The 13,780-nt window shown below is 34.0% G+C and overlaps 2 protein-coding genes and 1 non-coding gene across 3 annotated transcripts; 2 read left to right on the forward strand and 1 right to left on the reverse strand.

Annotated features, from left to right (window-relative positions):
* On the forward strand, positions 308 to 2,345 carry LOC105162562 (probable calcium-binding protein CML49). The gene is made up of 5 exons (XM_011080620.2): positions 308 to 710; positions 849 to 895; positions 1,024 to 1,199; positions 1,291 to 1,309; positions 1,553 to 2,345. The coding sequence occupies exons 1-5, from the start codon at positions 401 to 403 to the stop codon at positions 1,655 to 1,657; spliced, it is 657 nt and encodes a 218-aa protein (XP_011078922.1). The 5' UTR covers positions 308 to 400; the 3' UTR covers positions 1,658 to 2,345.
* TRNAT-UGU lies at positions 6,114 to 6,185 on the reverse strand. The gene has a single exon. It is a non-coding gene; the product is annotated as a tRNA-Thr (tRNA).
* LOC105162563 (eukaryotic translation initiation factor 3 subunit E) lies at positions 8,794 to 12,642 on the forward strand. Its single transcript, XM_011080621.2, has 8 exons — positions 8,794 to 9,168; positions 9,936 to 10,090; positions 10,475 to 10,702; positions 10,798 to 10,919; positions 11,358 to 11,577; positions 11,661 to 11,803; positions 12,026 to 12,163; positions 12,292 to 12,642. Exons 1-8 carry the CDS (start codon positions 8,958 to 8,960, stop codon positions 12,389 to 12,391), a joined length of 1,317 nt encoding a protein of 438 aa, XP_011078923.1. The 5' UTR covers positions 8,794 to 8,957; the 3' UTR covers positions 12,392 to 12,642.

Consider the following 13,780-nt stretch of genomic DNA (forward strand, 5'->3'; position numbering starts at 1 on the left):
AATTATTTTCTTCTATTTTTTTTAAAATCTGATTTATTGACTTATATATTTTATTATTATTTATAATAATTTTAAAATATTTAAGATTATTTCTTATATGCACACATAAACTGTGTATCACGATGGCTAGTGCTAATAATTAAAAAATTGAATAATAATAATATTTTTAAACCATAATGCAATACTTAAAGAAAGACAAAAATTGAATAAATAATTAATAAAAAAGTAAAAAATGAAAAAAAATAAATTAATACCACAAACTTGTAATAAACTCAGATGTCAAACCCAACAAATTCGGAGCCCCATCACTATAAAAATCACTATTTCCACGACAAAATTTAATTATCGCACTCGTTCTGGTACTCCAACGCTTTTCTTAACGGTCAGAGAAAGAAGGATCATGGCAAACCCTGCCGCCGGCTACCACTACGGCAACGCGCCGCCACCTCAATCCTATGGAGGTTACACCATGCAGCAGCCATCTGCTCCCTACGGCGCACCCCCATACGGCATGCTGGCGCCCTCGACTTTTGCCCCAGGCACTGATCCAACCGTGATTGCGTGCTTTCAGTTGGCTGATCAGGATGGAAGCGGGATGATCGATGATATCGAGCTTCAACGTGCGCTTTCGTCGTATAATCAGAGCTTTCAGCTGAGGACTGTTCATATGCTAATGTATACCTTCACCGGTATTAACACGAGAAAAATCGGTATGAATCTGTTCTGTCTGTTGGTTCACACGTTTTGTGTGATAAAAAGTTTACAAATCACACAATTACCGTGAATGTAGTAGCTAATAACAGGGTCTGGTTGGAGATCTTTCATTCTCTGTTTTACCTTGAAAACAGGGCCGAAGGAATTTACAGGACTCTTTTACTGCCTTCAGAGCTGGAGGGTGAGTCATAAATGACTCAAACAACCTCTGCATTCACTTTGTTTGTTTTATTTTACTCTGAATTTGGGATTGTTGATCTCACGCTGAATGACCTATGTACTATATTGATTAGTTTCTTGCTCTTTTAGGGAATTTTTGACAGATTCGATCGGGACAGGAGTGGTAAGATTGATGCACCGGAATTGAGAGAGGCTCTCCTGAGTATTGGATATGCGGTAAGCCCTATGGTATTGGAAATCCTGCTCACCAAGTATGATAAGACTGGTGGAAGCATGAGAGCTATTGAGTACGACAATTTCATCGAGTATGTTCTATGTATTGTTTCATTCTTTTCTCAATTTCACATGCTATTTGGGTAATTAATTTCTTTTCTTCCTCTTGTTTTTCTTGCTCAGATGCTGCCTCACTGTTAAGGTAGGCCATCTATTATTTCGCCCCGTCTCTGCTTCACTTTTACGGCACTTTCATCGTCTGTTTCATGTATATTATATCAATGCATGTGGGGTGCATATAATTATATATATGTAAACAAATATGTTATAAAATCGACGTGCATATATTGTGTGGAATGTATGATGCAATAGAAAACTTGCATAGAAGATCAGTAGTGATTTTTTCAAATGAATGTTGTTTTGAAAATGTCTGATGTTTGTGCAGGGACTGACTGAGAGGTTCAAGGAAAGGGACCGCGCATTAACTGGCTCGGCCACTTTCACTTATGAAGCCTTTATGCTAACTGTGCTGCCTTTCCTCGTTGCATAATGCAATGCAATTGAGATTTGGGAAAAATGCAAATATCCCTCTTGTCATTTGTAAATGAGCAAATTAACTCCACATAAAAAAATAGCAATTTACTTTCCTGTGTTTTCTAATATACAACAAAACTTTTCTATATTTTTTGAAATGAAGTAAATTGCTTCTTTTTAAGAAATATAAGGGGTAAGTAAGTTGCTATTTTTTTTTTTCATAGGGGATAATTTGCTCATTTGTAATATCATAGGAGGGTAAATTGCTATTCACCCATTGAGATTTACTTATCTTCTGTTGTTATGTAATTTGTTCTCCTTTTCTTTTTTTTGGTTTGTCTGGTTACGAAAGTGGAAAAGTAGGGATGACACCCCATAAATCCGTCATGTAAGATTGTGCATGCGTCATGTGTGCCGGTTAGGTACCTATAGCTGACCTATTATCCCCAAGAACTATGGCCTATCATATGGAAATCGATATACAAGTCAAGACGTACATTTAACACCATTAAAAGTCTTGACAAGAATTCGAATCCATATGGTAGGTGTGGCCACATTCGTTTTCCTTTTTGCTAGTTTATTAGTATAGCTTTTATTTCTCATACTATTTAGCAGACCTTGCTAATAATTGGTTTTATATATGTAGCATTGTTGTAGTTTAAAGTATAATATTTTTTTAGCATAGTGGATGGTGTGCATTTTGATGTGGAAAATTTTAGTTTGGGCTGATCAATTCAGCTTAATTTAGATTAGGGTATTTGGATCGGTTTATAAAATTTTGAAAATATCCTATAAGATATTTAATAATTTATAGATGTTGAAAATTGTTCGTTTGAAATTTTAAAGCAACTTATAAGATCCAAAAATAAGATATAATTAGAAATTTATCGCTACTTTTAAAAAAAAAAGGTAAAGAATTCACAATCTATTTATAAGCTTTTAACAAACTACTTTAATTTTGATTATATTAATTACAAAATTGTCAGTATTAACATTTTTATAAGTTTCATTCTCTTATTTTATTCAAATGCTTTAAATATTTATTTTTAAATAAAATTTAAGATTTTATAAGAACATACATCTTATAAGATGCATGTATTATGAGATACACTATGAGATTTTCTTATAGCTTATAAAATATTCTGAATAAGTCTAGCCAAATGCCCTCTTAATTACTCAATGTGTGTATTACTCTTCTTATATAATTGATGTATAATTTATAAAAAATAATGAATTTATATTATTATCAGCAAAACTTTTATAAGACGATTGATTGGATGTGTTGAAATCTAATTCAAACCATTTTGACGTAGACAATGCGGGTTAGCGATTATTGCAGCAGCACAATTATTTTTGAGGTTGATGATTATTATCTAAGACAATCTATTTATTAATGTAACTTTGAAATTTTCAGACCCGGTTGCAAATTAGTTATGATAAAACTGCATACTTGTTGCAAACTAATATTTATAGTTTGTGAAAAATATGATAATACATAATATTGAGCAAATTGTAACAAAAACTTGTGATTTGCTATGAGACATTATTCCAGTTTTGCGTTATTTTTATAAGGAAGCTTGAGATAACAACGGCTTTATTGCAAATACTTGCGACAGAATTGTGAGCGTGACGATTCATATGATATCATCACATTGCAGCTAAATTTGCGACTATCTTGGTATGGTAATTATGTCACCAACTTTGCGGCACGACCTTAATAGGATAATTTCATAGTCAACTTGAGACGCACATTGCGACGATGTATCTTTACAAGGTTGTGACCATTTTACGAAGACTTATGTAATTGAAATTAGCATTGCAAATACATTATATTACTTGAGATGGAATTTTGTGATGGATTTGGATTTGCAACCAACTTGTTTAATATATATTTAAAATATATATTATTTATTTAATTACCAAAAAATATTTAAATATGAAATACAGTAAATTAGGAATTTATCATGATGTGTTATGTGAAACATATGATAACAAGAAATAAACAAAATAAATTTGAGGCATGGACGACACTTTTCTTAAAGTAATAAATGCTCACACTGTAAAATTTATGAACGGCTTTATACGACAATATACTTTTAGGATACAATAAGTATATTGAAGTTTGCGAATAGCAATTTCGAAAACTTTTCTAAAAAACTAACACAAAGTTAAACTTAATGAATACATAAACTGAAAAATTCTAACATTTTGACACTGAATGTTTGTAGGAATTTCACCCTATTTCCGGAAGCATGGCAATGTTTAATTTATAGATTGCTTTTCAATGTTGCAATATTTCATATATATGTGCCAGTAATTAAAATGAAAAGGCTACATAATAACTTTTTAAGCAGAAATGCTACAACCATATTTCTTCAATAAATAAATAAAGTATTTATTTCATTCAAAACAAATAAGGAGATAAATTGTTTCTATAAACCATTTTAGATTTATTCTTATGATGTTAGAAAACATATACCTATTTTCATCACAATATATTGCTGCAATTGTCAAATATATTTCAAATAATTCTTATACATTATCTTAAACAATAATTCAGAAAAGTAATGGTTGGAGCTAATAATCACAAGCAAATTAAATAAATAAGTTTAATTAGTTTCCCAATCTAACATAATTTTAAGTAAACTGTGTCTTATGTCATATTACATGTTGAAAAATGACAAAATTGCAAAATTGGTCGGGTGGTAAAATTAGTCCTACAAGTACTGAACTAACAATTTTGGTACTATATATTTTAATGTAGTAATAATTTTAGTCTTTCTGGCCAAAATTCTCAAATTTTAGTTGTAAAACTCAACTTAAAGATGTGGTATCTTACGTGGATGCTGACTAAGCTAAATTGGTGGAAAATGAAGTATGTGTAAATTATATGAGGAAGAATTGGAGGTGTTTAACAATTTTTCTTTGCCTAAACATGTTTTAAAAAAATCCGAATCAAAAGAACCCTAAAATCCCCCTTCCAGCGAATCCTCGAAGTTGCCAACTACATTAGCCACGTTCATCCTAATAGGGAAATTGAGGAGAAAGGGCACAATATGGGATATGGCTTTACTGAGTGGGTTAACCACCTCACGGGGACACATGGCAGTCTGAATTAAAAGCAATTTCGGAACCCTAAAATCTTAGGATTTCGGTTGAGGGAAGATATCTCCACTACTTTATTCAAAATTTAGGAAGTCATCCTTATCGTCAAAAGATACCTCATCCATAGCGGATTCTAACTGCTCCCAAGGATCATGAGTCTCCAAATGCCAGAGATAATCCTCAAACAAATCCATAAGATATTCAGTCTTATACAACCACTTTGTGAAGATAATGCTCCACCAAATCCGTGAGGGATTCAATTTTATCCAATTAACTGAAGATTGTTTATAAATTGAGAATTCTCTCAACACGAGAAGCCAAGTTTTACCATCATATTACAACTTTTACCTTCATATACCGCCACATTGGTTGATTATTTTCTTACTTTGAATTTTATTTCAACCCCAATCTTTTACTTATGCACAAAAAGTTGAACTTCACTTATTTGAACTATTTTATTTCACTAGACGTCGTGGCACGTAGTCCATGCGAGCATAAATTAATGTACTAATTTTTTTACTTATTAAAGCTCTTAATTTGTTCCTATATATTAAAATTTGTTATTGTCTTTACAACATCGTATGTAAAAACTGTCTAATTACTTTTTATAATGCATTAATTATCGACATATATTGTATTTTAATTTTTTGCAATATATCATATCAATAGAGATTATTATAGTTACATGCAACATCAATGGGCCACGGCCGCTGTGAGTAGGTGTCAACAAAGTGGCGGCCTAGCCGGTGACGGTGGTGGCTTATTGCTTTTTCCCTTATCTTCTACATAGTGTTGGTCATATACTTTTTAATGCAACATGCAATTTGAAAAAATATATACACTTGTCACAGTGCGACAAAATTTCGCATGAATCTATATGTAGATATCTCAAAATAACGCAAGAGAGTGAGGGGAGAGATGGAATTCGTGTATTGTTGCCGAGACTATTATAAAAGTTGTTTTGTTTGTTTGGTAGTACATATCCTTTGTTCAACTGTTGTATCTGTTAGTCAATTCTAGCTGTTGGTGACATGTTCGATGTGTGTACTTAAAATTTTAATTTACTAGACCATTGTGGTATACCGTTTTTATATGTATATAATAAATTATTATTATGACACGCCGTTTCTACATGCATATAGTAAACATAAATTACGAACACCAAAATAATAGTATTTTCAAATCTTTTTTTTATTTTTTTATTGTACAAGCTGTGAATTTATGGGTGGGCATTGACTTCGACTCCCAATCCGGGCCCAAAAGTTCGGGGGTTTCCCGATATTTTGGGTGCCGACCCAAACCCGGCCCAACATCCACCTTGTGAAGTCTAAAAAGATGGATAAAAGTGAGAAACAGAATGCGTTTGGTGCCCCCATGCAGGATCGAACTACAGACCTTCAGTTTACAAGACTGACGCTCTACCACTGAGCTATAGGGGCAGTTGTTGCCTCTCCCTCGGCAGAGCAGTATTTGTTTATGGGATTAGGTTGTGTCCTTTTTCTTTAATTTTTGTTTTAAAATTTTGAGTGGAAATATTTATTTTTGTATATATTTATTATGTGGAATAAAATGCATTTTAATCGTAATCAGTTGATAAGATTATAGTGATTGAATTACATTCAACATGTGTGCTTAAATCATATTTATTTAATATATAAAAGATAAGAAAGATAAAATGAATCTCAAAATTGATAAAGAAAACTTTATTGATTTTATTTGTTTGTGGGTAGAAAGTAATAGATAGAACAAATTAATTTAACATATAGTTGTATTGTTAAAGGAAATACATATATATTAAAAGGTATTTTCGTGGATCAATATTATGAAAATAAAAATTAGTTACTCTAAGGGGTTATGGCTTAATAATAATTTAGATTAGTAATGAAAGTACTTTCGAAGAGTGTACATAATTTAATTATTTCTTGTATTTTTTTTAATTGAAAGATAACGAAGAAAGATAAAATTAATAACTGAGTCAACTTAATAAAATAAAATAAATTTAAACGTGTATGGATAGAAAAATATTAACTAGATTAATTACTTAAAAGAATATGATTATTTTGTGGAAGAAAAGAAAATATAAAGAAGAACATTTTAGATAATTCACATTTTGCGAATCAAGCCAATTATTATAGAGACATCCCCATTAATGTATAGTATATATTAGTGATTTTCAATCAATGTATTTTTTATTTGTATGGACAACAAATTGGAGAAGTTTACTGATGTGCCTTTCTGCTTCATTGCTTCCTTATTTATAACAGTCCGCGGATTTTAAATACGGACTTCAAATTTGTTTTTTGATAACGTTATTGCCCTCGTCATCTCTTTTTCTTCTTCAGATGACGTTATTGCGTTCGTTATCCCGTGTCCTTTCTAGTTATTTAGTATTATTGGCTTGTCAGTCATGTACTTGCTAGTTGGCTTTCCTGTTTTGCTGACTGTTGGTCATCGTCATCTTCTGCCGACAGTCTCCTTCTTGAATTTTTACATTCTTTTATTTTTACTCTGATTTATAAAAAAATTTTCTTTTACCCTTATCCTGATTTAGTTCATGTTTCTTCTGGGTGACCCGAATTTTGTCTCGAACAAGGCATTTTCTTATTTCTCGCAGCAAAACTATACATGGTTATGCCATTGCCCAACATGCAGCCTATTGGATGCCTTCATCCTTGTGACTCCGGTCCCTGACAGCTTATTTTCTTAAATTAACATCCTCTTCTTTTCAAATAAGCTTTCTGCGAACTTGGTAATTCTCATGTTATGGAGTTTAACATGAATGATCCATTTAAATTGTTTGAGAAGATTTTAAATGGATAATTTACTTTGTCCATTTCAGTGATACAACCCAAAACCCCAAGTTCTTTTGATGGAAATATCATCTTTCTTTATGGCTGACAACAATTGAGCTTCTCTTGAGGCAACTTTAAATTTTGTTGAAAGCTACGATATCTGGTCTCTGCAGCTTGATGAAATAGAATGTCGGATGAGACCCATTTCCTGTTGTTTCTGGAGTAGCTGATATGAATTTTAGCTCAAGAATATCTCATTATTTTAAGTGGGGATTATTTTGCTATGAGTCATAAACTACCCCACTAATCCATTCCAAAAGTATCGAAATTTTCGAAAAACTTGACGAAATAGCAATCGAGTTTTTTTTTTTTTTTTTTGAGATATTATATAAAGTAAATTATATTGATATCCTTGAGATTAGATTAAAATATACAATTTTTTTTTGTAAAATACATCGATACCCTTTGAGATTATAATTGTAATTCCAACTAAACATTCTATTCAAAGGCAAAACTTATACAAATACATTTTGAAAAATATTATACTAATATCCCCAGGAGTTGTAGCTGTAGCTGTAGTTTTTTTAAGAAATAACAAGTATTTGTTTAATTTGATCTAAAATCAAGGGGTACCCGTGTAATTTTACCTTGTGTTCTAATATGTGAGGTTATTATGGGCATTTGCCATGAACTTTTGAGGCTTATACGTGTAGTTGACATTTGTTTTCTGCCATCGAAGGCTAGCCCAAATAATTTGTCATTCGTTTTGAGATGATTATAATTACACATTTATCGTTTTCAGAATCGAGACTTGCATTAATATCTTGAGTTAGTCTTAAATGATTGATTGGGACCATTCAGTTAAAGTAAACATGACCTAAATGAATTTTACAAACCTTATTCATCTGTACTAATACAAAAAAAAAAAAATCTTCTACACTCATAAATGATGGTCAATGACACCGCTCTATCAATATTTAAGTATGGCAATTGTACTTGTAATTAGATTATTTTAAAAATTAATTATAACTATTTTTTTTAACAAAAATAATTTCACGTCATTTTAATATCACTACACAGTCTTTTTTGTTGTGTCGATAATATCTTATAAAAAAAGGCCCCTTATTGCAATCTCTGAGTCGATATTCAATTTTAGTCTGTCCTTTTAAGTCATTTCACATTCACCCGTCCCAAATCCCCCCTAGAAGCTGGTGGCCTACTGTGAAATTTCGATAACTATTGGGTCACTTTTGATATTATCATAGAATCCCTTCAAAGACGCCACAAAACCCTAATACCCAAACCCAAATCTACTAGCAGCAACGTTCGCCCATCCGCTGCAGGGCTACTGATCCAAGTCTCCCGGCGCCACCAGAACATCCGCATCAATCAACTCCGCTGAAACGAGAAAGCTAGGAAATGGCGTCGAAGTACGACTTGACGCAGCGGATAGCGCCGCAGTTGGACCGGCATCTGGTGTTCCCACTTCTTGAATTCTTGCAGGAGAGAGGTTTGTACCCCGAGGAAGATCTTTTGAAGGCGAAAATTGAGCTTCTTAACAATACGAACATGGTCGATTATGCTATGGACATTCACAAATCCCTCTACCGATCCGACGACGTTCCCACCGGTATGTATGTGGTGGGGAAGGGGCTGTTCAATTTTTTATCGATTTATTTGAATTAATCTAGGATTTTGAGTGGTATGTTTGGTTATTTGGATTTAAGATGCATTGTTGAGTCGTTATGTGTGGTAGCGTTGCTTAGGATTTATGGTCTCGGGGAGGTAGCATCAGCCCACACCTAGAATCGCTAACTTTGAGAATGGTAATACGGCGTACTTTAATTTTAGATGGTGCTAATTTGATTTGTTTTAGATATGATTGTTTGTACTAATTTACGTTCTCGGGAGTTTTCTAGTTAAGGAGCAGCTGTTTACCTCAGATGCTTCAGTTAGTTCTTCTACCTCCGGGATATTCTAGCTATTGATTCCAATATTTCTATTAGTCCATGCTAATTTTCAATGTAGTTTCTGTTATGTGGGTCTCTAATTTTTGAGCTTGTGAGGTTGTTTTCATCTTTGTTACATATATGTTTCCTATTATCCGATGTAATCCGGATACATTTTACATAAAGTGTCTTCTCAAGCGCCTGGGATTGGGCTATTTTTATGCATTTGATAAATGCTCCTTGATATAGTTCCCTTTACAGTGTTGTCATGACTTGGCTATTTGATCCCATTCGCCCTAGAGGCAGGGAACTTTTTCTTGTGACATGTAACTGTTTGTTATCTGTGTATGGATGTGTGTTACATTATTCACTTCTAATGTAAACGTGGTTACTGTTGTGTTTAAATTGTTATAGTCTAAGTAGTTCTTTGTTTTGCTGTTTGCTTTAGAAATGGTGGAAAGGAGAGCTGAGGTGGTGGGTAGGCTTAAGGCATTGGAAGAGGCAGCAGCTCCTTTGATTACATTTCTGCAGAATCCTAATGCAGTTCAGGAATTGAGGGCTGACAAACAGTACAATCTTCAGATGCTTAATGATCGCTATCAGGTGAGTTCATCAAGCTTCCATGATTCATGATCTTGTTCACTTTCCAAAGAATGGAGCATGTAATGTGCTTATGAGTTATTATCGGTTCAAGGGCAATCTAAGTGAGATCATAAGTTGATGAGGGTGGATTTATCATACATTCACTTGCAAGTTTGTCTCTGCGCATGAAAAAGATCTACTTTACATGGTTAATAATAGTGCATGTTTCTTTGATGCATGCTAGGTTGGTGAATAACATCGTGATGATTATATGACTAAGTGAAATTGACAGGCTTTAATTTTATGATGTTGGAATCCTTTGCTGAACCTCTTGTCTTGCAGCTTTTTTGAGATCTCTTGTGTTAATAGTTTAACTGATTATACTCGTTTAATGCTGCTGTCCAGATTGGTCCAGATCAGATAGAAGCGTTGTATCAATATGCCAAATTCCAGTTTGAATGTGGAAACTACTCTGGTGCTGCTGATTACTTGTATCAGTACAGGGCCTTGTGCACCAATAATGAAAGGAATTTAAGTGCATTATGGGGAAAGCTAGCAGCAGAGATATTGATGCAAAATTGGGATATCGCACTAGAGGAGCTTAACCGCTTGAAGGAAATTATTGACTCTAAGGTTGAATGGTTGATCTCGAGACACTTTTTCTTTTTCTAACTTGTGCTATTCTCTTATTTATTACATGAGGGCTAATAATGATATACATCCTGTAGAGTTTCTCTTCTCCGTTGAATCAAGTGCAGAGTAGAATATGGCTAATGCATTGGAGTTTGTTTATCTTCTTCAACCACGACAATGGAAGAACACAGATTATTGACTTGTTTAATCAGGACAAGTACGGCTCCACAATGGATCTATTTCATTTACGCATTTCTTCATCTGGTCGGCTGAGAAAATAGATGATTGTGTGTTTAGCCTAAGTAAATTCCATATCAATTGTAACACTAGATGTTTGACTTATCTCATTAGGCCATCCCTCTCTCTCTCTCTCTCTCCTTCTCTCTTCTTGTGCCACAAGGAGTGAGGGTCAGATGGTTGTTTGTGTTGGTAATAACTGGGCATCTGATAATAGAAAAATCGGTAAATCATTTTGAAGATCTCAATTCTAGTGTATGAGATTGCATGTATCTCATTATACTTCCTGCTTATCTTGCAAACTCATTTTTTGTTTAATATGATGCATCTGTTGATAGTTATTGCAATTATTTGCTAGTTTTCCCTCTTGAATAAGTACTTTGTTAACCATAGTTTGAATCTTTTAAATAAATTTCAGGTATCTGAATGCAATTCAAACAAATGCACCTCATCTTTTACGTTACCTGGCAACTGCTTTCATTGTCAACAAAAGGAGGCGGCCTCAATTTAAGGAATTTATAAAGGTGATCCAGCAAGAGCAGTACTCTTATGAAGATCCCATTACTGAGTTTTTGGCTTGTCTATACGTCAACTATGATTTTGATGGGGCTCATAAAAAGATGAAAGAATGTGAAGAAGTAAGCTGTAATTCCAAATTGTTCCTCGCTCACATTCGCTCAAAGTCATAGCATCACTTCTAAACCAACTTATATTGACGCAGGTGATATTGAATGACCCATTTCTTGGGAAGCGAGTTGAAGAAGGAAACTTTACCTCCATACCATTAAGAGATGAGTTCCTTGAAAATGCACGCCTTTTCATCTTTGAGACCTATTGCCGTATTCATCAGCGCATTGACATGAGGCAAGTCCCTGAAATTGTTCCTTAAATTACCAAATTTCTTCTTGCCTCTGGCAAAGTTTCTACCCTCCCTGATCAAAACGCACATGCTGCTAAAAACATACTTCAGCTTGACATCCTAGTTACACACATGAATTCAACTGATACCTGATAAATGCGTGGTATCCTTGTCAAACTTTCTTCATGTTACATCATTATGAGTTAGTTATGGGGTCTTCTTGACAGTGTGCTTGCTGAGAAACTGAATTTGAATTATGAGGAGGCAGAAAGATGGATTGTGAATCTTATAAGGACCTCAAAGCTTGAAGCTAAGATTGATTCAAAAACAGGAACAATTTTAATGGAGCCCAATCATGCCAATGTGTAAGTTTTGCTGATAATATCATGTTGAGATTATTACTCTTTGGGCATCCCATTTTTCCTTGCTAATTGCCTGTGCCCGAATCCTTTTCCCCCTTTCCTGATTTGTCGGCTTCTTTGTTGTTTACCAGGTATGAACAGCTTATTGATCATACAAAAGCACTTTCTGGCCGCACTTACAAATTGGTCAGCCAGCTTCTGGAACATGCTCAGGCTCAGGTTACCCGGTAGATTTTTTAGTGGTAGTGGTCGATTGAAATTGATGAATTAGTTTTATCCTTACAAATTTTGGATTAAGAGCAACTACAGTTGATGTCTTTTATGTAGATTCATGCCTTATTGCGAGGAATCTAACAATTCCTAAATTGTATGGTGCTGTAATATGCTGTTATAAGATTAACATTAATATGCTTTGGATCAATTGATTTAAGAATCAGGAGGCTATGTGAAGATTGGAATGAGCCTATGCCTATTGATTACAACTTTCCGCCAATTACAATTCTACTACAACTAATGATGTACATTTCTTGGTAAACCTGTTCAAAACTGGGAATGTTCTCTGGACATGAAAATGGATACTGGACATGATCTTTGAAGCAGAACATACCATTGAACCAAACTGATACCATGTGCCCCATCTGCTTGTCATTTATTGGTACAAACAAGTCACTGCTGCGTGTCAATGCAACTTTTTCTTTCTTTAAATGGAAAAGATGTTCTATTTTGTGGGATGTTATAATTTTGATATAATGACATTCTTCAGGTTGGAATGAGAGCCTAATTGTCTCATTTGCGACAGAAACATAGAATTATAATTCTTTTCTCCAGTAAAAGATGATGAGACCTATGTGAAGGACCTTCTGACCATAGTACAAAATGTGGAGATCCTTCCATCTAAAGTCACTTGTGAGTTTGTGACCAAGACAATAAATTGTGACAAATGTGGCTAACTATCAAACTTCAGAAAACCATGGCCAAATTGGTTTGCACATTGTTGAGACCCAATCGACCCACTTCTTCGCCTCCACTGCCGTATCAAAGCCTGCAAAGCTCCTGTATATAATCTAGGCACGGCCACTGCCTCCTTCATGGTTGACACCCTCCAGCAGCTTCTTGTGAAATTCTAGCTCACACCAAGTTCGGTAATAAATGAGCTAGTTTACACGAAGAATGCACTATAAGTGGACAGTCTAATAAGACAACCAATCACATTATGTGTGCGATGATGCCTCCCATAATCAGTTGAATGTGGATGAACTTGGTTAGAGTAAAAGTTTTTCGTGTTTCTTGCATCTATTTACTTATTGGATTGTAACTTTTCCAGCTCTGGCTCGAAAATGTGCGTGTCTGATGTCCTCATGCTGCTTTTTAGATGTGAATTTAAAACTTTTCTGTGTACTTGTGGTGGTAAGTTTCTGAAAGCACTAAGAGCGCATTGCATCACTTATGTCTTAGATCAAAGTTGATACTTTATAGTGAAACTTTGAAATCTAGTATTCTTCTGTGCTTTCTGATGGGAAGATTCCCCGAGTAAAAAGCGCGTAAATTTCTACAATTATGTACGCTTAATAGGCTTCATTTATGTGCCTTGAGCATCATTCAGGGAGTTATTTTTCAATG

The sequence above is a fragment of the Sesamum indicum genome, linkage group LG5 (assembly GCF_000512975.1).
Source record: "Sesamum indicum cultivar Zhongzhi No. 13 linkage group LG5, S_indicum_v1.0, whole genome shotgun sequence".
NCBI classification, from domain to species: Eukaryota; Viridiplantae; Streptophyta; class Magnoliopsida; order Lamiales; family Pedaliaceae; genus Sesamum; species Sesamum indicum.